This window comes from Mizuhopecten yessoensis, unplaced genomic scaffold, assembly GCF_002113885.1.
Source record: "Mizuhopecten yessoensis strain PY_sf001 unplaced genomic scaffold, ASM211388v2 scaffold11123, whole genome shotgun sequence".
NCBI lineage: Eukaryota > Metazoa > Mollusca > Bivalvia > Pectinida > Pectinidae > Mizuhopecten > Mizuhopecten yessoensis.
The window spans coordinates 179,835-205,884 of record NW_018408891.1 but is presented as its reverse complement, the minus strand read 5'-3'; the positions used below and the strand labels follow the sequence as shown (position 1 = coordinate 205,884).

Sequence of the window (26,050 nt, the reverse complement as noted above, 5' to 3'; positions counted from 1 at the left end):
TAACGTGTTTGTAGATAGACAAAAAAGCTTTTCTATAAAATAAGCCATACCTGACATTTTCAGAAATTGTGAATTCCAAGTTAAGGTCGTTTAAAATATTTCGGATTCAGAACATTCATATATTGTACACCAAAAGGAAAATCGGCATGGACTTACATGTTAGGAAGATGAAGAGTGTCCGTATTCAAATATATTTAACTTTTGTGCTCCTTCATTGTGATGTACATTGTTTGGTAAGTATTAATGACAACGTATGTATAGAGCCACTGTTTCTGCATCATTTTATTTTCCTTTTAATCTCTTTAATTTTCAAAATAATGGAAAATATATGAGACTTGACAATCAGCAATTAATAATTTGGTAATAATTGGTTTTACAAAAGTTTCTAAAACTGTTTTATAATCAATAAAATGAATATTCACCTACATAATAAGTATTGATGACAAAATTAAAAAAAAAATGAATAAAAACTTGATTTTGATAAACTTATGAAATCTATTACATTTATTTTTTTCCTTTTTGGACAATTTTTTGAGAAATATTTTTTTAAGTCATATTTTTTGCAAATACCATCAGAATTAGTCTTTTTTCCACAAAATACAAACAATTCTACGTTTTGATGCTAAATAACGACGCATCTTTCGATATTTTTTTCAATATGTTTGCTTTGGCGTGTTGTTTTTGTGTTTCTCGTAGGTTTATTTGGTATATTTATTTAAATGTTCATAAGTTTTTATCATCTAGGAATAAAAACTAATAATCGAATTACTGAGCCCGAGAAATAACGCTTGATAAAACTAAGCTTTTGACAATAATATTTACATGATTAATAAAAAAAATCAGGAAACATTGGAAAATCATTTAAAATAACTGATGCAAATGTTTGTTTTCCATTTTTAGTATCATTTTAAAGTAGACTATCCAGCACAGAAACTCTTAAATATGCCAATATAACTTTACTCTTAAATTTCTTTAGGGTAATTATTGGGCGTTGAAACATATATTTTATGGATTTTAAATATCTAGTATGATATGTATTGATGTCATTAACGACTACCAAAGATTTAAAGTGTCAAGCACATTGCTAATGATAACAATTTTCAATTTATATTTAAAAAATTGTAGACAGTTTTAATGTGTTATGCCTGGTTATTAGAATACTGTTCAATCATGATCTGTGAGTGATGTATTACATTTATTAATAATGGAAAATAACGTTACAGATTCCCATGATCTTGCCGTGAGGCCAAAATCCTTTGACAGCCTTTTATATGTTGAAGTTCGTGAGCCTCCCTGAGTAAATATATAATTTGGTCATATTTTTTCCTTGTTTTATCATTTCTAAGTTTACGTTACGGTTTAATTGACACTTCAGATTTCTATTTAGGTTTTTTTAACCTTTAAAAAAAATATTTGTAAAGATATAACATACAGCAAAGTAAACCGTGGTAAAAGTATCAAATATACGTCTCGAAAATGATATGCATTGACATGCCACAAGAGTAAAATAAAGAGCAGTCGTGGTGTCTTTTTACACATTTATTTATTTATCGGTCTTTTTATTAAATGGTAATCCATAGCAAACATGAAGTCTTGCAGATTCATCGGTTAGCGATGTTTTAACATTCGGCGTTGTGATCAAATAGTCATATATTATTGTTCATCTAGAGGCACTCCTTAGTAAATAATTTTTAAAATAATGGCACAAAGAGTAGTTTGGTAATTTGATATTCGTTTAAGGCTCGCTTTAAAAAAAAGAGGATCGTTAAATCACAACAGCTTAGAATAAAAATCCTTGTTAAACTGAGTTCGTGACTGAAACGTTTATATGTCTTTAACTAATGACATATCCATTGCTTGGTTGAATGACTTGTATTCTTACTTATACAATACAGTTATGACTATGAAAAATATAAAAATTACAACCGTACATACCCTGAGTACATTAATCACGACGAAATGTTTAATGCTATTTGGAAAATGAACAAAATTACTAACATGTTGGTACACAAATGAACCCAATCAGCTGGCGATATACCCAAGCATTAAACTCGTAATAACGGTAATCAAAAGGTGCCAATATATCAAACGACTGGAACACAGATTTTCTCAGTAAGCCTCTGATACACAAATACTAAACTCGAATCACAAATACTGAACTCGAATATTAAACTATAAGAATGCAAACCAACTCAACGCGTCTTCGATACTCATACACCCAACTCGTAAGAAGGTAACTATTGCAACCAATATATCAAACCATGGGAACACAAACCGATTCAATGCGCCTTCAATACTCATATTCGAAACTCGTAAGAAGGTTACTAATCCAACCAATATACTAATCGTTGGAACACAAACTGACTCAATGCGCATTCGATACTCATATAGTGAACACGTAAGGTAACTAATACAACCAAAACATTAACACGCATGCCCAAGTACATGTACCATTTACCAGTAATTGACGTGTTTAATATAATAAGTTTTGTGCTTTATTTCAAGCCCAATGCTTGAATGTTGTGACATGATCAGTCTGATATTTTCGTAGGTTTTTATTAACGCACTTTACTTAGGAAATATCATTACATAGAGGTGTTATTAACAAATGATAGCTATTCCTGTTTAGTGTGTGTTCACTGATTGGCTTCATACAAACACAAAACAAATATTTTGTTTTGACAGAAACCATACAATAATTGTAAACAACAAGGGGTATGCAATACGGAACGGAACACAGTGTCATGCAGGATCTTAAGTTTATATCGTCCATTCTGGAAATGATTGCATCGTGACTGGCAATTTGTCAATATGTGTAACACGGAAATATACTGAGCATGACCTATAGCGACGTCTAACAAAAATATACGACACCATGAACTCAACTTCATGAACGTTCAAACATTTCCTGCTCCACACATGTCACTCGCATATATATATCCCGTACAATCTAGAGACATACATGTACATAGGCAATCAAGGGAAAAGTTAAAACACTTAACTCCAGTTATATATATGGTAAACTTCATGTTGTTCCTGTTACAAATAATTGAAATAGAAATCGATACGTTATTTTACGTAAGATTCCGGAAACTATGAATGATTAGTTATCCTATTTGAAGTCACCTGTATACTTTTATTTCCAGCCACCAATAATAGCTAATCTACCCAGTTCCGTCTCAATTATGGAGAGTCTTGTGGGTTCGACTGTCACGGCGTTAACACCAGTATCGCCACTTAATGTGAGCGACCCTGAATCGGACACATTTAATTGTCTGGTCTCCAATGTGGCTCCGACAGTGACTGGTTTCGCCGTCACGTTAGTTGGCACTGGTAAGTAATAAAGATGTGGTTCCCTTGGTTCCCTTATGCAATTTCTGTACATCAGGACATTTTCGCCGCAGTTTAATATTCGCCTTTTTGCCAATTCGCAATGAGGGGAATTTTATCATAACATTGTTATAAACAGCATACCTTATACAGTAATTACATATTGAGGGCGAAGTTAACACCGGGTGAACATGGATTTAACCAAGGAAGGGTGAATATCTTACTGGGCGATAGTTTCCTGGTATACACTGGTTTTTTTTCTATTTTCAAGGCTCAATTTAATGTGTATGGTTCAGTTCCCTTTGCGGTTGACTTCTTCTTTCTTCCATATTAATTATCTATGCATGGTCGTTATAGCTACAATGTAAATTGTGCAGGTTTTAAGATATACATTAAGTTTTCTATCCATATGTAAATGTCATTATATTCCCGCAGTTGATATCACCTGACATTGTGTTTCGATATTTAGCATTCTTTCTATATATCTAACCATACACTGACTTCGATGATGCATGATAAGACATTTTCAGTTTCTCGTTTTTTCAGAATCCGAAAAACCAAGCAGCATGTATGATTAACATTTTATAGAAATTATCTTCGAATGTTCCATCAAAACAATTTGTATTTAAAAAATGTCCTTCTGTCATGAACGAAGATTTAAAAATTAACTGTGATCATCGATGGATGCATGTATGTTTCTCGGGATTATTAAATGATTGATAATATTTTCAGATTATAACTTTTTCATGACATCGAACCCTGGTTTCGAACACGACGACGACAACCTGTACACTGTGACTATAACATGCACCGACTCGAACTCGGAAGCTGCCTCGGGTGACATCAGCGTCAACATACTACCAAACACACCGCCGACCATTGCCGGTATGCCAGCATTTGAGAATGTGCTGGAAGGCGAATCTGTGACAAGACTTGTATACACAATATCGGTTTCTGATGTTGAATCTGATACATACACATGCGCAATTACTCCAACCAACTTTCCGTTTAACCTTCAATTGAATGGAGCAGGTAAGACAAGACAGACATTACTCGTTCATGTTGTCTATGGTTTCTTTATAAAATACAAGAGTAAAATTGTTCACTTTCTATTTCAATATCTTTCTATTTCAGTATCTTTCTATTTCAGTATCTCTCTATTTCCTCATTGTGCCTATATTTGATTGCATTACATCAATGGCAACTACAATTTCGAGTGTGATCAAAGTGTTCGTATTACTTAAGATTCTTAAACTGCTTGTTGAATAGGGTATTCTTTTTCTTAAATAACATTTATTCATTTTTCAGTTTATTCTATTCATCTGAACGATAATCCATCGTTAAACCATGCAGCTACGCCATCCTATACCATCACAATTACGTGCACGGATGCATTTGGCGAATCAAATGGTGGCGTCTTACAAATCACGGTCACCCCTAACAACGCCCCGGTGATGAGTGGACTTCCGGCAACAGTCTCTGTTTCAAACATTGAAACAGCATCCAGATCTTTGAAAACAGTAACAGTTACAGATTCCGATGGGCAGACTGTGACATGCAGTGTGACGTCATCACCAAGTGGTCCGTTCTCCATGGTCCAGGATGTGTCAATACCAGGTAGGTATTCCAGTGCTATAAGACACCTGTCAAAATCATTTAAATTAATAAATGATACTATAAATCAAAATTATTGAAGGAATAAACTAATCAAAAAAAATATTATAATGATAGAAACATAAAAAAAACCTCAAATGGGCTATTAATTGTTAGTTTTATCAAGAAAAATGTGTATTGCTATTTCCTTACATTATCTTGTTTGACCGCATGCATATACCACTTTACAATGTTTCAACCCGTTTTTCGATGTTATTTAAGCTGACACATGTAAGGTTGCATAAAACGCATATTGTTATTATCGACTTTCAACTGACCAATCGGGGAGTGACATTTTTGCAAAAATATAATGAGAACACATTAAGTTGATCAAAGCAACGTCATTTGGTGGGCCGTGGCCGACTGACTTTCGTTTTATAAACATTTTTGCGCTTGATACCCAATGTACTCTGTACTCCAAATTGACTTTTGGTATTTATGCATATTTCGTAGTGTATCTAACATTCCACTGTTGAATCTTCATCAAATTCTGTAATTGTTCGAATCAACTGTAAATGTCAAGGCCCAAATGATGGTCTCATTCACATTGCGACGTCATAACTGTAACTTTGGATACATTTACCAGGCACACTTCCCAGAAGATGGATGCTATTACCTATTGCATTAGCGCACACGAAAATTATATTTAACTTGAACTAAAATGTTAACTTTAAGATGTTATTCCATTTTTGTGAAATCATTTATTTTTTCAAAAGCTATCAAAAGCATAATTGCGCTACATGAAGCTGGCTTTCTTAGTCAAAATGACCACACTCGGAATTAAAATAAATGTCAACTGGGAATTAACAAATTCAGCAGAACTCGCTAAATATAGCAAACTTCGGGTTCAATTTTGGAGGTGACTGCCGAATGCATGCAATGCAATATTAAAATGATTATTTATTCAATTTCGTCTTTATTCCAGAGTACAAGGTTTATCTAGACGCTAACTCTAACACTGCTATCGCCGCCGCTGCTGCCACAACCTTCGCAGTCACTGTCTCGTGCACTGATTCCACGGACACGACGTCCGCAGTTCTAACCGTCGACGTCACAAGCAACAATTATCCTTCGCTAGATAATTTGCCTGCGTTTGTGAACCTGGACGAGAGTGCGGTGGGATCGACTGCTGTCGCTGACACTTTACTGACGTTAACAGTGACAGAACCAGATGGTGAGACTTACTGGTGTGAACTTACACCGGCCGTGACTGGTTTCGCCCTCTTGGATAATTCTGGAAGTAAGTATTCACAAGGGTTATGTACTTATAGTTTATTCCACAGTTTTGTTAACTTAATGATATTTAGTTTCCCGTTAAATTTAATAATTTCGTTTTTAAAAATATCATACTTATTATATCAAGATATATTTGATAAACGCAATTATTTATTTGCATAGTAATGGAATCAGTTCTAACTACTATTACTATGTGCTGGTATGCTATTATATTTACTGAATAGCAATTATGTTTACTCCCTTACTATTATACCTGCTGGTCAACGTTTTTCCTGGTCAGCTATTGGAGCTTCTAAACAACTTATATAGTCGTATTCAACAGCAATAACTAGTCATTTATTCAACGAGTTTTGATGCAAAAGCTTGTTTTCTCTTTGGTTATCGAAGCGGAAAATACAAAAAGTAAACTTAATATATAATTATAAGTTAAAAATTACACCTCCTTTCTGAAATACATAATCCCCATCTTAATGGTGTTTAGTGGTTCACGATTTCCCTTTATTTTATTGTTTTATTGTACTCTTGTTTAACCGACTTTGCGTTCCGATGGGGTTCGTATTATTGGACGCTGCGATAGTCTTGAATTCACTAGTTTACTAAACTTTTAAATACTAAGAAAAAAAAGCCATCATAAATCAGAGTGAAAGCGCAAATGCTCTAATTTGACTTAATATAAACCCAGTGCACACGTAGAAACTGGTATTCCGATTGCTATTGAAAAATTGGTATTATACGAGAGTTTTACGGGAAATGCAACACTAAGGAATGATAGTTCCATATTTGTCTATTAATTTTTTTTACAAAAAATCAATTCAATCCCTTCATATGTTTTCACACGTACAAATATGAAGATAAGTTCCTACTTTACTCAAGGTTACATGATGGTGTACTAATGATACCAATGCAGAATTGTCATGAATTCGTTAAATAGTTTCAATCAAAAAGGCGTGATAAACCTGGGGTTAGGACAAACTTAATACACGTATCAAGCACAATCTAAAAACCTTAAAAAGAACAGAACAGAGATAATATAACACTACTTACAAAATACATATTTGTTAAACACAGTTATGCATTTGCACAGTTATGGAATTAGTTTTAATTACTTCGCTTTGGTATATTTGTCCAGGGGAGTATCAATATCCTTATTGTCCTTTCCCTTATTAATTATGTATTAGTAACAATTGATCTAACTATTAGTGTTGATATCCTGATGTAGATTTCTTGTGTGCTCTAGATCTGTCGATAGTCATTTAAAGGTGGTGTATGGGCAATGTACTGTTACAAGCAATTCCAACAGGTGCGCATATCAAACACAAACCTAAAGTAATATTAAACAATTTCTATCTTATTCCTGACATAAATAAATCAATTATTTTCTTTTCTGATACTGAGGCTGGTTAGTTTGGACCCTTGCGTGTTTTTATCCCGTTGTGATTCGTCGTCCGAACACATTCGGTGTAAGGTGTAATCATACTTAGGAATTAAGTAAAGCTAACAATACCGTGATAATCATAACTTAATACGCACTTTCACGTTAGCGGAACAATAACCAAGTTCCTGTACAAACACAAGGACGTTTACCCAGTCACGTGAACTAGCCACCTGATGGTTTGAAGGACACTGTTAATGACTTGAACGCGGGCGTTTCCATGCATACAGAACGGCTTTATTGAATTTAAGTACATTATGGACATGAAGCTGACCAGACATCACTTCAAAGTCACGAATTTGTTAAACTGTTCATTTATGAAATTGCTCGCATTTTAGATATTTGAATCGTTTTGTTAAATTTGGACAGTTTCTCAGAGACATTATGATTTACACTTCGTTCTGGAACCGTTCTGGATCCTGGGTCCATTCGTAAAGGATATATACAGTTTTTCACACGGGAACCTAGAACTATTTCAAGTCTGTTAATCTCTTGTTTCAAACTTACAAAATTGAAATTAAAAAACGTTACTTAACAAACATTTAGAAATCCCTTTTTATAAAATAAAATCATAAGTATAACTGTAAAATGAGAAAACAATATTCCTATTTAAGAATCCTTGTCCCGTTGGCTTGTTATTTTGTATATATAGTTTTAACAGTGGAATGGGGACCCTCAACCATCAATGAAAAATCAATTAACAATTAACAGACTTCATGGGCTTAAATGGTTATTTTCAGTATTCCAGAATAGTGCAAATAAGACAAAATAAGCGTTTAAAGCACAATCCATTACTGATATCTTTACATTATTTATACAAAGCGAATAGTTCTTCATTCTTTCTATTATTGTTTACCTTTTTATTGACCGAATACTGTTAAGCACTTATTTATTTATATTTTATGAATACCGCTTACAAATAGTCAAGTATAAAAGATCATTTGTCCTTTTTAGTTCAGAAAAAAATATTTAAATACAGTGTACGAATTCTGAAAAACTCGGGCAGAAAAAATTTTTTTTTAGTAAATTTTGTTCCGTCAATACTGACCGAAGAGCACTAAAATGAATGTCATTATATAATAAACTCTATAAAATGAATGTCATTATATAATAAACTCTATAAAATTAATGCTTTTGAGTTTAAATATGGCTTGCTGAATGCTTTATTATTGCTGTATTCGTTTTATTTGATTATGTAAACATTCATTTTGGTGATTTCATAATCTTTTGAATCATTATATAATGGTATCAGACTAATGAATTATTTCAATTATTGACTCAACGAATTTGTGTCCTTTCATCTCAATCGTAAAGTAGTAACCAAGAGGTGTGTCTAAAATAATGATAATGGACAACCACACATTCTCCATCACAGTAAAAATAAGTCAGTCGTTTTTAGATTGCGGTTTCGATGTATATTATCGTAGAATAGGCGCCAATCAAGGGCTCTGACGGAATATTTCTGAATAGGTTAAGAATAAATGTAGACTGTAGTGTTCACACACAAGAAAAGACTCGGAATGAATACGAAAAGACAACAAAAGGAGGAAAAAAGGAAATAAATTGAAACTCTGGCAAGTGTTTACCCATATTCATTACGTGATATAAAGATCCACCGATAGGGGTTTACATTGAACTTCTCTAGCACATAATTCTGAAGTTAATTTGATTTTTTAAAGCAACATTATTGAAACATTTAAAAGAAAAAAGAGAAAAACATCATTTAATTGATTGTTTCTTAATGTTTTAATGGCACGTTCATATTTTCTTGTAAGGTGCGTAATATACTCGTGAACCAGTTTCTAAATTTTCAAGCTTGGATAAAACAAACACGATTTAAGATGGGCTATTTCCATTTTCAGCGCGTGAATTTTCCCTTTCTTGACAGTAACATGCCCGTACCCCATCGTACGGCGTGAACATATCGCAGTTAGATTCTGTCACATTTGCGCTTATTTCCAAAAAGAGGCCCGGGTTTTTTGGCCAAATTCGGCCAACAAGCCGGGGAACCGTAAGGACGCCGGGAGATGATCGGCCACTATTAGCCGATTTTTACTAAACGCCGCACGGGTTGCCGGGAGCTTTTAGCGCGCAGATAACAGTTACCGGTGTCGATTTTTCTCATCCAAACTCATCGGAACCTCCCCAACAGTCTTCCGTAAGTTTCCTGCAAGGATTTCGTTAGATTATCTTACCGTCTCATCGTACGGTCATCTTGGAATTTTGTACAATTTTACATGCTCCCAGGTGTCCTGTAGACCTTCCGATGTTCGGACGGGTGCCGTACGGCAATCGTAAGTTAGACGCCCGATGTCCTCAAACTGTGCAGTGTCCGTGGGATATTCGGTCGACGCACGCCCGATATCCGGACGGGCATCGGCCGATGCTTCCGGCGCCCTGACGGCACACATACGGGCATCTTGATTTACACGCCATATAAAATGCGAAATATCGCGCGGGCTACTTACATTTTGTGTACGTATCCCGTACGTAATCCGTCCGTCTCACGTCGGCCTCACGAACATCTTCTGGCTACCGTACGACAGTCCGGCCTTCGTCAAATAGCCTTTCGGTATCCTTACGATAGTCTTACGGGCTCCCCATACGGTATACTTCAGATGTCCGTTCGATTTAATCCGGCAAATTGTTTGCAAGGGCGTGCTGGGCCACGGCAAATCCCAGACATAGGAAAATGGTCCCCGGCGGATTCCTACTTCCTACTATAAATTAGCAATTCCATAGCTTACATGTACTCCGAATACCTCAGCAAACTGAAAACTTAAAAACAAATCCACAATATAAATTACATTGATGATATTGCTACGGAGTACATTTTGTAATTTTCAATATATATAATCTGAATTGTATAACTATGATCTATTTCAGCGTACAATGTGTACCTCGCCATAAACCCTGGTTTTGAGTATGATACCATGTCACAGTACACGTTGAGTATAACATGTACCGACCAAAACGGTAATGCGGCGACTGACACCGTCACTGTCAACTTATTACCCAACACGCCACCTACCTTCTCCGGTATGCCTGCTTCGGTCACTGTCAGTGAAGGAACATTGATTTCTACAAATATATACAGCATTTCTGTGACGGACACTGATTCCTTCACGTGTGCTATCGGAACCACAACACCCGCATCTGCTCCTTTCAGCATTCTGTTTGGTACCTCAGGTAAGTAAAAGAACAAATATTTATGATATACCAACAACTTAACCAGTGATGATGAAATGAATTTTATGAATTTTTATAGATTTTACCGTAGTCATGCGGTATTTCCCATTTCGTTCGTCTAAGAAATCACATATTCTATAAAACTGATGTGTTGGCACTAGACTATCATTTCCATGTGTGTTGGCACAGTGGTATAGTCTGTACCGTGTGTTGGCATAGTGGTATAGTCTGTACCGTGTGTTGGCAATATGTGGTATAGTCTGTACCGGGTGTTGGCAATATGAGGTATAGTCTGTACCGAGTGTTGGCACAGCGGTATAGTCTGTACCGTGTGTTGGCACTATGTGGTATAGTCTGTACCGTGTGTTGGCATAGTGGTGTAGTCTGTACCGTGTGTTGGCAATATGGGGTATAGTCTGTACCGTCTGTTGGCACAGTGGTATAATCTGTACCGTGTGTTGGCACAGTGATATAGTCTGTACAGTGTGTTGGCATAGTGGTATAGTCTGTACTGTGTGTGGGCACAGTGGTATAGTCTGTACCGTGTTTTGGCAATATGAGGTATAGTCGGTACCGTGTGTTGGCACAGTGGTATAGACTTATCGTATGTTGGCACAGTGATATAGTCTGTGCCGTGTGTTGGCATAGTGGCATAGTCTGTACCGTGTGTTGGCAATATGGGGAATAGTCTGTACCGTGGGTTGGCACAGTGGTATAGTCTGTACCGTGTTTTGGCAATATGAGGTATAGTCGGTACCGTGTGTTGGCACAGTGGTATAGACTTATCGTATGTTGGCACAGTGATATAGTCTGTGCCGTGTGTTGGCATTGTGGAATAGTCTGTACCGTGTGTTGGCAATATGTGGTGTAGTCTGTACCGTGGGTTGGCACAGTGGTATAGTCTGTACCGGGTGTTGGCAATATGTGGTATAGTCTGTACCCTCTGGTGGCACAGTGGTATAGTCTGTACCGTGAGTTGGCACAGTGATATAGTATGTACCGTGTGTTGGCAATATGTGGTATAGTTAAATCTCAAGTGTTGAAGAGGTTGCTACATTGTGTCAGGCAATATGAGGTATAGTCTGTACCGTGTATTGGCAAAATGTGGTATAGTCTGTACCGTGTGTTGGCACAGTGGGATAATCTGTACCGTGTGTTGGCACAGTGGTATAGACTTATCGTATGTTGGCACAGTGATATAGTCTGTGCCGTGTGTTGGCATAGTGGGATAGTCTGTACCGTGTGTTGGCAATATGGGGTATAGTCTGTACCGTCTGTTGGCACAGTGGTATAGTCTGTACCGCGTGTTGGCAATATGTGGTATAGTCTGTACCGTATGTTGTCAATATGAGGTATAGTCTGTACCGTGTCTTGGCAATATGAGGTATAGTCTGTACCGTGTATTGGCAAAATGTGATATAGTCTTTACCGTGTATTGGCAATATGTGGTATAGTCTGTACCGCGTGTTGGCAATATGTGGTATAGTCTGTATCGTGTGTTGGCATAGTGGTATAGTCTGTTCCGTGTGTTGGCACAGTGGTATAGGCTGTACCGTGTGTTGGCACAGTGATATAGTCTTTACCGTGTGTTGGCAATATGAGGTATAGTTACATCTCAAGTGTTGAAGAGGTTGCTACATTGTGTCAGGCAATATGAGGTATAGTCTGTACCGTCTGTTGGCACAGTGGTATAATCTGTACCGTGTGTTGGCACAGTGATATAGTATGTAACGTGTGTTGGCAATATGTGGTATATTCTGTACCGTGTGTTGGCACAGTGGTATAGACTGTACCGTGTGTTGGAACAGTGGTATAGTCTGTACCGTGTGTTGGCAATATGAGTTATAGTCTGTACCGTGTGTTGGCAATATGTGGTATAGTCTGTACCGTCTGTTGGCACAGTGGTATAGTCTGTACCGTGTGTTGGCAATATGAGGTATAGTCTGTATCGTGTGTTGGCACAGTGGTATAATCTGTACCGTGTGTTGGCACAGTGGTATAGACTTATCGTGTGTTGGCACAGTGATACAGTCTGTGCCGTGTGTTGGCATAGTGGCATAGTCTGTACCGTGTGTTGGCAATATGAGGGATAGTCTGTACCGTGTGTTGGCACAGTGGTATAGACTGTATCGTGTGTTGGCACAGGGATATAGTCTGTACCGTGTGTTTGCACAGTGATATAGTCTGTACCGTGTGTTGGCAATATGTGGTATAGTCTGTATCGTCTGTTGGCACAGTGGTATAGTCTGTACCGTGTGTTGGCACAGTGGTATAGACTGTATCGTGTGTTGGCACAGTGATATAGTCTGTACCGTGTGTTGGCACAGTGATATAGTCTGTACCGTGTGTTGGCACAGTGGTATAGTCTGTACCGTGTGTTGGCAATATGAGGTATAGTCTGTACCGTGTGTTGGCACAGTGGGATAGTCTGTACCGTGTGTTGGCAATATGTGGTATAGTCTGTACCGTGTGTTGGCACAGTTGAATAGTCTGTACCGTGTGTTGGCATAGTGGTATAGTCTGTACTGTGTGTTGGCACAGTGGTATAGTCTGTACCGTGTGTTGACACAGTAGTATAGTCTGTACCGTGTGTCGGCACAGTGGTATAGTCTGTACCGTGTGTTGGCACAGTGGTATAGTCTGTACCGTGTGTTCGCACAGTGGTATAGTCTGTACCGTGTGTTGGCAATATGTGGTATAGTTACATCTCAAGTGTTGAAGAGGTTGCTACATTGTGTCATCAGTGATGGTACTGTGGTAAAGTCCTTTTCAATTTACCTTGTTGTAATGTGGTCCCTTTCGTGATTACGTTTAAGCATATTCTTAACTAACATGTTGACGCTTTTCTATATTTTGTTCCTTCATGTTGACGCTGGTAAACACAGTTTGGTAGCCGTTACATGTAATTGGTTGACAAAGTTATGGATGTACGTCAAGGTAATGCCAACGGCCCATCTTTATGTCTGATTGTGCTCAAAATAGTCGCTTTTTTGTACTGCAAACTCTTTCAAATAAATCATTTGCGACTATGGGCAGCTTATGGTCTTTCGTAATGATGCGCATGACAGTAAGAACTTGTTTTAATTATTTTCAGTGTACCTGGATGCTGGTGCGGGATTGGCTACAACCCAGTACGTCGTCCCTATCGTCTGCTCAGACAGTTACGGCTCCTCCACCGGAACACTTACCGTCAATGTATCTCCTAACGGCGACCCCGTTATCACGGGACTTCCGGTTACATTAAGCGTTGATGAGACCGAAACTGCTGGTCGAGATCTGCATATCTTGGTTGTGACCGACCCAGAGGGAGACGTGATCACATGTAGCGTTACGTCATCACCAACCGGTCCATTCTCAATCGTGCAGGATCTGGCTATTCCGGGTGAGTGGGCTGTCCATAATGAAATGAAAAAGATTAAATCATAATTTCAGGTAATTTTTCTTTTACTTCTTAAATAGTTTTCTGGGGGAAGAAATTTCTTTTATGAAGGATCGTTCAGGAAAGATGGACTACAACAGGGCACACTCTTACAATTCTAAATAACTGATTAAGGCTTTACCGCCTCAGATATAATCTAATCATTGCAAGTGAGGAAATAATATATACAGAGGTGAATCTATGACGACAAACACAGGTTTATGTTTAAAAAGTTTAACGAACTGTCCAGGTTACAAACGTATGTCATTCCTCTTAATACCGGTGTTTGATTAGACAGCTGTTTGTGGAGTTATTTTTTGTATATTGTATCTTATTGCTTATTATATTTCTGAGAATTAATGAAACGAATAAGTGAAAAACGACTGATATTTTTAGCACACAAATAAGTTTGTTTTATGATTTGTATTCGTCTTTTTAACTTCAGTCCTTTTGTTTTCTCTGTTAACTTAAGCTTTTCATGAAAAATTATCCCTTGTTCGCCTTTTACTTAATAAATGCATAGATATAAGCATTTTAAACCTAATCTCATTTGTTATCGTGAGTGATTATTCCATTTCTCATTTTTTTTAAGAATACAAACTGTATTTAGACGCCAATGCTAACCTACAGCTGAACTCTGCCGTAGCAACACAGCACGTATTAACTGTCACGTGTTCTGACGCAAATGGCGGCTCCACTTCCGGAACTGTGTACGTCGACGTGACCGGAAACGTTGCTCCAGTATTCACTGGTCTACCGGATGTTTACTCCATCTCTGAGAACCAGGCTACGGAGATTTTGATATGGGCACTCGCCGTGACAGACCCGGAGTCCAACCCGTTTATATGTAGTATGTCAGTCGTGCCCAGCAGCACACCTTTTGACCTCAGAAAGAATACAACAACTGGAGGTAAGCAGTCACGTTTTATGTCACAGATGTATGTTTTATCTATCATTTTACAGATTCTATCGTATAAACTGTTATATATTTCATAACTACAATCATATGTGATACCGATTAAATACGGAACTTAAATAAGAAACAACAAGAAAATACCGAGTTGTCAGCAAAACCACAATACTCAACTCAAAATCAATAAAAAAAATATTACACTGTATAAACAAAGGAAAGGTTTACATGGCGACCATTGAAAAGTGCAAGGAGTATAAGACCAGGCGTTCCGGGGTGGAACGCTTATTCTACTTCATCGAAAAATCCGCAATGTAAACTTAAATTAAATGTTTAGTACATGTTAAGTTTTTATAGAGGAACAACGACAGAGTGACTGCTGTATAATGGACAACCTGACTGTATATAAAACAATGTCGGACCACCACATCAGTATTGGTGTAACGCAGCAGTACAAGCATGTAGACTGTGTAGGAGAGCAGTTTTTTAAGATTATCCCAAAAAATCCTTACTTCCGGTACATTGTACAATGTCAAGACAACTGCATTATAATATTGTGACTTATCTGATTTCCGTGTGTTGTATATTACAGTATACAATCTGTACATCCTGTCTAACCCGGGGTTCCACTACGACACGATCCAGTCATATATCGTTACTTTCACCTGTGTCGACTCCCCACAGGGGGCCTCGGGGACAGCCGTCCTTACCGTGGAAATCATAGAAAACCGTCCACCACAGTTTACCAACATACCAGGTAAATAAAGGATATGCTTCATATAGTACTTTAAGCACTATTGCTCTCTCAAAGAACACGAATTGCAGGATTTCCTCTTTTGGTGTTTTATTTTTTTAATTTTACGAATCACATTTGATTTTGTCATTGCGTGTTGTGTGTATCCATGTAAAATAATTTTTACGTATTTACTTTTTACGTTCTCGCAAATGTTTTTTTTTTTTTTTTGTCTTTCTGTGAACAACAAACATTTAGTTCACGTTTACTCATCCATCTTGTTTTGTTCATGTAAAGTAAAACTTAGGTGATACTATTTGTCAAAACATTTTAAAATTATAAATGTCTTGCAAATTTCAAACACTTGTTAAAGTACGATACATAATACAATCAAACATTTAGAAAATATTCCTATTTTCTTGAATTTATCGGAAGTTGAATGACAATATAAACTCGCGCTGTATCGGCGTTCGACTAAATATCGAATTAATGAATTGATGCACCTACAAAACGTGCATTGCAAAACAATGTTCAAAAATAAAACGCAAAAACCACTAAACTTTAAATTGGATTATTGCTGAGATATAAACGCTTACAGTATTACGTTTGTAATGGATCTATCCACGTTATGTGAATATTCAGTAGTAAACAAACTCTTGTATTTATAGGTGTCGTATCGCCTAACCCCGACGCCCTAAACACTGTGATATACACCAGCCTTTTCACCGTGACCGCCACAGACGCTGATCAAGATCAAGTCTACTTCAGCATGACTGCCGATCCGACCACCGACAGTTTTGCTATCAACACAGGTAATGATGACGTAGTTCACACAAATCGATGTATCATTTTCATGGTACATTTTGTAGTTCGTATTTCACATGCGTAAAACTATTATCCAAACACATGTAACGATGACTTTGAACACACTTGTCGATGACGTACATAAAATGTACGTTCTAATCGATGTCTTTACAATACTTTTGTTTAGTTTAAAGCCTAAGATGATGATGAAATCAACTTGTGTTTTATCTGCAGACGATAGCCAATCCATCAAGCGTGGAATTCAACTGTATCATAGCAACTACCATCGTCCGTGAAATGCAACAAATCTCCTGATCTACTTATACTTATGTTACAATGATTTATGTACCACATTGTGTACATAGGTATTTTATTTTTTGTTTTTAAGCTACTGGAGAAATTACGGCAGCCAGGGATCTCCAAACTGAGTTAATCAGCGTTTATGTCCTAAATGTGACCGCCACAGACAACAAATTGTCCACCTCGGCGTTACTCACACTCACTCTTACAAGTTTGTATTTTTATCAGAAACTCGACTGACATTGTAACTGTCAAGTATACTTATTTGTTAAAACAGCAAGCTATGTGGAAGAGCACAAGACTTTATTTCTCTTGAACATGCAGTTAAAAGAAAAATATTAATCATATATGATATCAATTACAAAAAAAAATCTTTTAATTTTATTTGTACATTTAAGTCTTTGCAAAACATTCATTAATTATGTATTTTAATGTCACATTTGATGTTGTTTGTTGTAGACATCAACACAGCACCAACGATAACAAACCTCGTTCTCAATTCAGTGACGTCCGTTTCGTTTTCTGAAACTTCGGCCTACCGTACATTAATCTATACCCTTAACGTTTACGACCCGGACAGCGGACAGACACAATACGTGACCTTTGACACAACACCCTCTACCGAGGCAGCATTATTTAACCTCACCAACAGTAAGTATGGCATCAACAGGAAGTCAGTGTGACGTCATCAGGCAGTGGATGTGACGTCAAGAGAAAGATTATTGTCAATACGAAGCTAGCATTATCAATAAACTTTAAATACGATACAGTACCAGCAAATATTAAGGATAGTATCAAGAATTATTAAGTATGGTGTCGACAATAAATCATTAATAAAGTCTTCAAATGTTAAGCGCAATGTCGACAAAAAAAGTAAACAAAATATCAAACGTTTTTCTTGCATTGTATCAATCACTACCGCAGGTATTCTGTGAAAATCTTAACAAATTGAAGGTATGGCGTCACGCTTATCTGGTAGACACGTAAGGCAATCACAAATGCGTTATGGTGTAAGTTATAAATCAATAACGTAATTTAATCAATCAAATAGATATGTTCATTACATAAGACGTGGTTTATATGATCAAAAGTATTATGTTATAGAAGCAAACGGTATTGTATCAGTATGTATATGCATTTCAGACGCGGTATCGCTTACTGCCCGTAAGCTCTTCAACTTTGAAGACCAGATCACATATATGCTTGCCTTCTATGTGACGGACAGTATACATATGATAGGTCCCTACTATCTGCAGATTACAGTCCTAGAGGAGGGCGAGCGATGCTACTTCGATAAAACGCTTTACGAAGCCACCGTTGACGAGGCAGGGGTGAGAATATTTGGCAGTTTTGACATATTCTATGACTAATTACAAGATTGTACAGGTGCAATCGAATGTGTATGTAATAAACGTTCCCCTTCGTAAAGAAATGTGTTGAACTCGTGAGATATGAAAACCCTAAATATGCATTAGAAATGTTGTAGAACACAATTTAAACGTATGGCCCCCGTTCCAATAAAGATATACTCCCAAAGGTCATAAGTTTTTTTCTATTTCCAGATCGGATCTGGGACGATCAATCTTGGTTTTTCCATAACTGATCCGGACAATCCAGATTCTCATACCTACACAATCCGGTCGGGAGATGACGCACACCTTTTTGCCATTGACTCAACTACCGGTATTATAACGTTCGCTGTGAATTATGACGTCGACAGCGGAAGTAACCATCCACAAAACGCAACAATTATAATACAATGTACAGATACGTACTCACTGACTGGTAAGTTTATTGTTCGCTTTGAGAATGTGTATGTAACAGTAGAGGGACAATGCCAGACCGGGATTCGAACCCGAGACCTCTGAACTATAGACGGATGCTCTACCAATAGTGATATCTGGTCGCTATCGATCGATCCGTCCGGTTCTGCTACATTTCTTTCTTTCTCAACAAAGTCTTCGACCCGAAAACACAATGGAAACTATATCACTTTCCATGGGCATATTAAATTTGGCGCCAAATGTTATAGGCACGGTCAAATGCAACGGCCAGATATGGGTTCGAACCCGGGACCTCCAAACCTCTAGACGGACGCTTTACCAGTTGAGCTTTATGGTTTCCGACGATCAATCCAGTCCAGTTCCGGCATATATGTACAAAAATAAAATCATGTATACATGTGTATACGTGCAAGAAATTGTAGATGTAATATTTCATCGCTCTGATTATCAAATCCATTGCTTTTCATACCACGTGACAAATTATCAATGACTCTCAGATGACGTTTTGTTTGTGAGGTCCAGTAAAGACTCTCCTCTATCATTGTAGTTGTACCTATCAACAGGTCCATTACAACCTTAATTGGTGTCAACAACCCGTGAGGTGGTTTTCATTGTGTAATGTCTCCATTGACAATGTCACTCTGGTAAAATACTAGCTAGCCGCTTCCTCCCTGCTCGGCTAGGGAGAATTTCTCCTTGGCTCATTCGGTAGAGCGTAAGACTAGTAAGCCAGTGATCCCGGGTTCGACTCCTACATATAGCGGTGGGTTTGAAAAAATAATTGCCTCTATTACAACAATTAAATAGTGATTTTAGTATGCAATTGTAATATATCAAATGTTATACAAAAAGTGTTAAAATACTAGTTGTTCTTGTCTTGCTGTCTGAGTCAATTATGTTTGATTGTCGGACGTCCTTGCACCATTCATGGTCACATGAAGACTTGAGTCTAGGGAGATATCGCCGAGGAGAGATGCAAATCTGAAGTGTTACAATGGGGGCAGACAATCACATTTAGTTTCTTCAATATCTCTATGCAAAGATACAGAAGAAATCTTCTGCTTCTGCAAGGGGCTCTGCAAATATGTTATTTATTTGTGTGATAAGAAGGTCGATGTTGTTGTTAATGCTCGTTAGTGTATTGGTTGGTTTTATTGTCACCGCCCGAGTTCTCGATGCGATGAGGTGACATTACTTTGATTCGTCGATATGTATGACGGCGATCATTAATGAAGTAGAGGACGCTTACCCTTCCGGATCACCTGGTCTTGTTTTACTTTTACTTTTCTTGTTCCCTTAGTTTTATCGAATTGTGGTTTTATTGACACTTCGATATTCTCTAGTGTTTTCCCCTCTACAACCCGCTTACATCAAACTCAAAACTGAGTTATTTGGTTGTTCCTGTTATATTCCTGTTATGTAGTTTTGGAGACAATTCTCTTTCGAATATAAAATAATGTTTCTTTTTATCTGATTTTAGCTTTAACGTATTGCGGTTCACAGTTTTGAATAGAGAAAAACGTTCCTTCTATCTGAGTTTGGGTTAAACGTAAAGTGCCTCACAATATTGAAGAGTAAATTACTTACCTTGAATCAAATCATCTTGTGTGTTACAGGGACGGCCACTGTATCTATATACGTCGATGATATTAACGATAACGCGCCTGACTTCAACTCGGGAGGATATGTTGTAGAGGTTAATCAGTATGACAACCTTGGCCATGCTATTGGTACTCTAAACGCAACTGATAAAGACAGTGGAAACAATGGTGAAGTAGAGTATACAGGGACATCGTCTACTGGTGGATCGTATTATAAAATCGCCAAAAATGGCCAGATTCTCCTTCTTTCAGCACTTACGTTCGAATACGGCACCGCACACCGCTTTCACGTCACAGCTGTTGACCATGGAAGTCCACAACTGACCGGAACTACCTATGTGGACATAGTATACAGGTATAGAACAACGACCACGCCCACTACAACCACAACCACCTTGGCACCAACTGACTTTTGGACAGTGGAAAACATCGCCCTCATAGCATCGCTTGGAGCGTTGGCGCTGTTGGGACTCGCGGTGCTGTTGTTCATGTTGCTGAGAAATACAGGATGCTGTTCAGGAGTGAATGGGCCATCGTGAGTAATCTGTCATTGTGCGGACTTATCGTTAGTTGATATTTACTTTTATAGCTGACAGTTATTATTTCAATAATATGAAAGATACTGTACAATTAAAAATATACCGGTTCTGCCACTTATCTGACCGCCGTGTGGAAAGTTTCCTGTTGGCAATTATCCTTTATCAGTAAAATCTGTGTATTATAAACATTCATAAATCGTCATTATTTCCTTACAGAAGCTGCCGACAAATGTGCAAATGTCATAAGAAATCACCCAACCGAGTAGTAGTGACGTAAGTTCCAAGTTCTGTTACTTAACATCAATAAACGTCATGTAAATATAATACATTACCTTCGTATATGTGTTATTAAGATAAGATATTTTTTATCAAATTGCAATAGACTATTTTAAAGCTTTATGAAGCAAAATATATTGTTGTTATTGTTCCGCCACCGATGACAAATTTTAACCTGTTGTTGACTATGCATGTTTAATTTGAAAAACCGGTTCATGTACCTTTTTTTATTTCAGGCCAAAAAATCCGAAAGCTTCAGAATGGAAACTTTGGGATAACAGTAAGTTTCAATAATTTTTATCGTCTGTTTTGATAACAGTAAAACTATTTTATTTGGGTAAACAGCCTTCTTGACCAATAACTCACAAGACAGGTCTTTGTACACGGGAGGCTTCGCGTTACTCTTTTAATAGAGTATGTTCGTCATCGAATGAGGATTTTAGCAATGGAATTTCACTGAAATGTATAACTTAGTGTAGAAAGGTCCGGAAAGATAACATAGATAACTGATTAGTCACCATTTTACTTGAAAAACTAGTAAAGATGCAACTATTATAGTTTGGTTCATCGGTGAAGAATGCCAAACAAAGCATATTTACTGCACCGTATGGTCTTTTTGAGTCCACTAACGATCAATCAGTTATACTAGAGATTATAAAAATTAAACGTCAGGTCTAAAATGTGAAAACGCGTAGAATGCAGCAAAAAATACAAAGGAAAAAAAGAAATATTTTAACATTAAGAATTGACAATTTTGGCTACAACTATACAACAAATTAATAGAATATCTCACCCATTGGTGATAACATAGAGTATTCACAACCCGAGGGGAGCATTCTTATGTTATCAAACACGAGGCTTTGCCAAGTGTTTGGCAACTTAAAAAATCTTTCCCTGAGGGTAAAGATTCCCCTATCTTACCCACAAGGGGTTGAATGCTTGTAATTTTCCTACCCTGTTCACAAATTGTGTTTCATAGGCAGAATGTAATGTTAACGTTACAGGCTAAATTCTGTTTTCACGTGACGTTGATGACTTGTTGACGTGACGTCATTGTATTGTTGAAGTGACTTCATACCCTGGTTGAGATACCCCCCGTCTCAACCCTAGAGTGAAATTCCACCCGAAGAGTTTTCAAATTTGGTTAAAAGCGAGACTTTGCCGAGGGTTTTGCCAAATTTTAAAATCCTGAGGGTTGAATTTCCCTATCCTATACCTTTGGACATGAAGGAGTATTTTTCTCTCATTTTAACTACCAAAAAAGCTCAGAAACCATAAAAATGCGTTTGTACTGGCTACCATTTTGAAAATATCAAATTTCCTCTGATCTTTACAGACGAAAACGAATCAGTCGGTCAGATTTAGCATACCCCATACTTGCAAACAAATTTGTGCTGAAAAAAACAATCTAATTCGTACGGTAAATATATTGTAAAAGGTTTTAATTTCATCACGTCGCCTTTTCCGCTTTGCGGCATCGGAATCAATATTCAAAAATTTGCTCCCTTTCTAAAATATTCAATTGCGTAAAATACAGCGATACATAAGTGGTCAAAAAACTATAGATAGCATAACAAATTTACATTTGTTAAATGCAACTGTGCAACAGATTTTTTTTTTTTTTTAATTTGTAACTAGTAGATCATGTTAACCGTGCAATAATATTAAAAGAATGAAGCTCCTTGTCTAACACATTGAATCGTGTAGAATACAGCGAAAAAGAAACGATGGACAAAAAACATTTATAACGTTACAAATCAAATGTTTTAAGTGATACAACTGTTCAACAAAGAAATAATTTATCTATAACTAGTACAATGTAGTTCACGTAAACAGTACGAGAATATACCCCAGCTGCCAGTCCCAGACAGGGTAAAAACTACTAGTCAGTCTGTACGTGTACATGTACCTAAAGTGCCAACTCACGATGTTGTATTCCTCTAGGTGCGCGAGTCTGTTCATCTATTATTTGTTCAAGGTTAACTCCTTTATTATGATTCTTTTCAATAAACCTATTGAACATTGATCGCATTCGATCATATCCAAAGAACAGATAATACAATGGAGAGAAAGATACCATTGTCAATTGACTAACCTCTCTCGTTATCAAATACCAGTCTCGGGTATATTATTAACTGATATAATCATACCGTCGCATAGTTCTCATGTCACTTCAGAGCAAACAAACGAGAGGAACCTGAGGTTCATTTTTTTCATAGACCTGTTTATTAGCAACCATAAGGTTGGACTTTTCATATTCAACTTCTTTCAAAATCGAAATTATCATATGTGTTGACCTTCAAACCTATAATTATAAACCAGACATTTTACAAACCAAAGAGATTGTATTGTTATTTTACCATTTTTTATTTATATAATTGCTTTACTTTCAAATCATACACATGTGAATTGAAGCTTCATATCAAAACGTACGTGATATCTTCAACTTGTACCAATGATATCACAGTATTGCTTAAATAGAGTTTTCTCATTTAGCAAAATTTATCCGCCAATGTTGAAGGACATCGTTTGGTTGTTAACTAGTCTCTTTATTAACCCCCGAATTATTTTGCAACATTCTGTTACTATGAATATCACTGAATCTGACCCATTATCAGAAATACTGTCTGGTAAACTAAATGGATGGCTTATCCAGGTACACGACAACCATCCATATACCAAATATAAATCATGGCTCAAATAGTTGATTAATAAGATTTCTTTACCTAAAACCAAAAAATGTTAATACACATATCTTCCTGTCAATAAAAATTGAGAATAAATTGCAAGTTTGTAATGTTATCAACGGTTTTAAAGGCACATATCCTTTTTCTGCCGTGTTTTAGATATGTTTCGGAACACTTAAGACTCAAAGCACATTTTTAATATTTATAATGAGAATTGTGTAAACATCAAGTTTCAATACAAAACAAACATAATTTGTTTTCTTAATTTAATCTGATGGCAGAATTATATTAGTATTCCGATGCATAATGCATACTAAGTCTTTATTATTAATATGTTTTTGTCCTCTTGTTAAACGCGATTAATGCAAGCGCTGTACACGACATTTGATCCGATCAATTCAGTTACTAGTATATTGATGATGGGTTCTTGCATCACTCTACCTCATTTCTTCTTTAAACTAGGACTTTTACATATCATGGTATCGTCTAATTGAATCTCCCATCTTGAATATAACCTACCGCTAAAAACAGTGGTCTCTTCACAACCAAATGCTATGACAATGTCGATTTTTAGAACTGTTAACTTTCGTTTCTGCAAAAGTTACATACCAGTATCCTAACCTTGTAAGTTATATGAATTAGAAACGTCCCCCGTGTCCCTGATCGTTGATGACCTACTTTGTTTTAGATGTGACCGGACACATCGGGATGACTGCCATATGTGGGTCCGGAATTGATTCCATTCGATTGTTAAGGGATGTTGATAACTTGTCCACTTCTTATGATGTTTCCTTGATTCTTGTTTGTTTTGTACTGTCCTCGTGTGTTACACCTGAGGTTTGATTTGGTTTTTGTTCGGTTTACCATCTTTATAATAGTTTAAGTCATTCAAGGCCGTATTTCAATGTGTGAAATGTATGTATAGATACTAGATGCAGTATGCTGGTGTATTTGCCTCCTTGCGACATCGCAGGTCTCATCTATTGGTACTTTATATTAACTTGAAGTTTAAAAAAAATGTTATTATTAGTTTAACATTGTTATATGGTATTCTTTTGATTTCATTAACACTTAACAATTCTTTTTGTTCTATAGATGATCTTAACATACAGCGGAAACCATTTGTCACGAACGTCACGGAAACGGCAATACCACAAACCATGAAGATGTAATTAAACAATCAACATTCTCTTACTCGTTGAACCTGGGACGACACTAAAAAGATGAAAGCACGACAGAAAAGTAAACTCTCACTTCATTGAAACTAACAGTAGACAAGCAACAAAGGTTTTAATGAAAGAAACGACCTCCTCTTATTCACTGTAACTGGAACATTGATTCTAAAGCTTTTCAATGTGAAAATAGTTCAGAATGTTCATTTCTCTTTGTTCTCTATCTATCCAAGATGCAAAATGGACTTATTAGCATCAGTTCCTAAATGCTATGGGATATGGTGTCCTGTTACAGAGTGGGAGTGTTGGATTTGTTTTCCGTTTTTATATAACACTAGCATCTGCAAATACAACACGCATACTTCTGATATTTAACAAAAACGACAGATCAGCATCAACCAGTCTTTACCACCATTATGATTGTAGCATTACAATTGTATACAGTATATGTGATTATTTCCACGCTGCAATAAGTTTGCCTGTAGATTAACAATTACTACAATGTTCCTATATATATATATATATATATATTTGTTTTCTAAAGTAACTATGTCAAAGAAAATATTTACCTTCTTAACATCTTATTGACTTAAAATCAAAATTGTGTTTTTTACATGATTTCATCACGGATATTTACATGTTGTATCAAATAGACTTAGCATATCATAGTTGTTTTCACACGTGATGAGCTGCTGTCAAACATTTTGTATATAATTCACGTATATAGAAACGCATTTATTGTTCAACGAAATCCAACACGGAAATGATTTACCTTACATGTCTGAGTATGTGCAACAATATTTATATTTATAGTACCATATTAATATTTTCCTGTTATGTGCCAAACTTAATTTATTACATGAACAAATGTAGATCTTACTTATATGAATTAATGCTGTTTTGATACCCCTTACAAGGACGTCACACAAGATTCTTGTCTTGTTTATATTATCTGACTTTTTTTTAACCTTAAACAATGGGTATCC

The 26,050-nt window shown here is 36.6% G+C and overlaps 1 protein-coding gene across 1 annotated transcript; it reads left to right on the top strand.

Moving 5' to 3' along the window:
- LOC110466186 (protocadherin Fat 4-like) lies at positions 1–25,520 on the top strand. Its single transcript, XM_021522544.1, has 18 exons — positions 1–233; positions 3,147–3,333; positions 4,063–4,362; positions 4,639–4,947; positions 5,909–6,223; positions 10,538–10,840; positions 13,935–14,222; positions 14,851–15,168; positions 15,761–15,925; positions 16,570–16,713; positions 17,094–17,216; positions 17,465–17,656; positions 18,149–18,336; positions 18,568–18,790; positions 20,406–20,925; positions 21,146–21,202; positions 21,442–21,485; positions 24,988–25,520. The coding sequence occupies exons 1-18, from the start codon at positions 147–149 to the stop codon at positions 25,062–25,064; spliced, it is 3,840 nt and encodes a 1,279-aa protein (XP_021378219.1). The 5' UTR covers positions 1–146; the 3' UTR covers positions 25,065–25,520.
- Positions 25,521–26,050: the final 530 nt, after the last annotated feature.

What these genes read in the sequence shown, in the direction of transcription:
- LOC110466186 (XM_021522544.1), top strand. Translation starts at nt 147, where the DNA reads ATGGACTTACATGTTAGGAAGATGAAGAGTGTCCGTATTCAAATATAT. An exon ending in ATTATTTAACCTCACCAACA is followed by an intron (nt 17,657 to 18,148) that starts GTAAGTATGGCA and finishes TATGCATTTCAG; the next exon opens with ACGCGGTATCGCTTACTGCC. An exon ending in TCAGGAGTGAATGGGCCATC is followed by an intron (nt 20,926 to 21,145) that starts GTGAGTAATCTG and finishes ATTTCCTTACAG; the next exon opens with AAGCTGCCGACAAATGTGCA.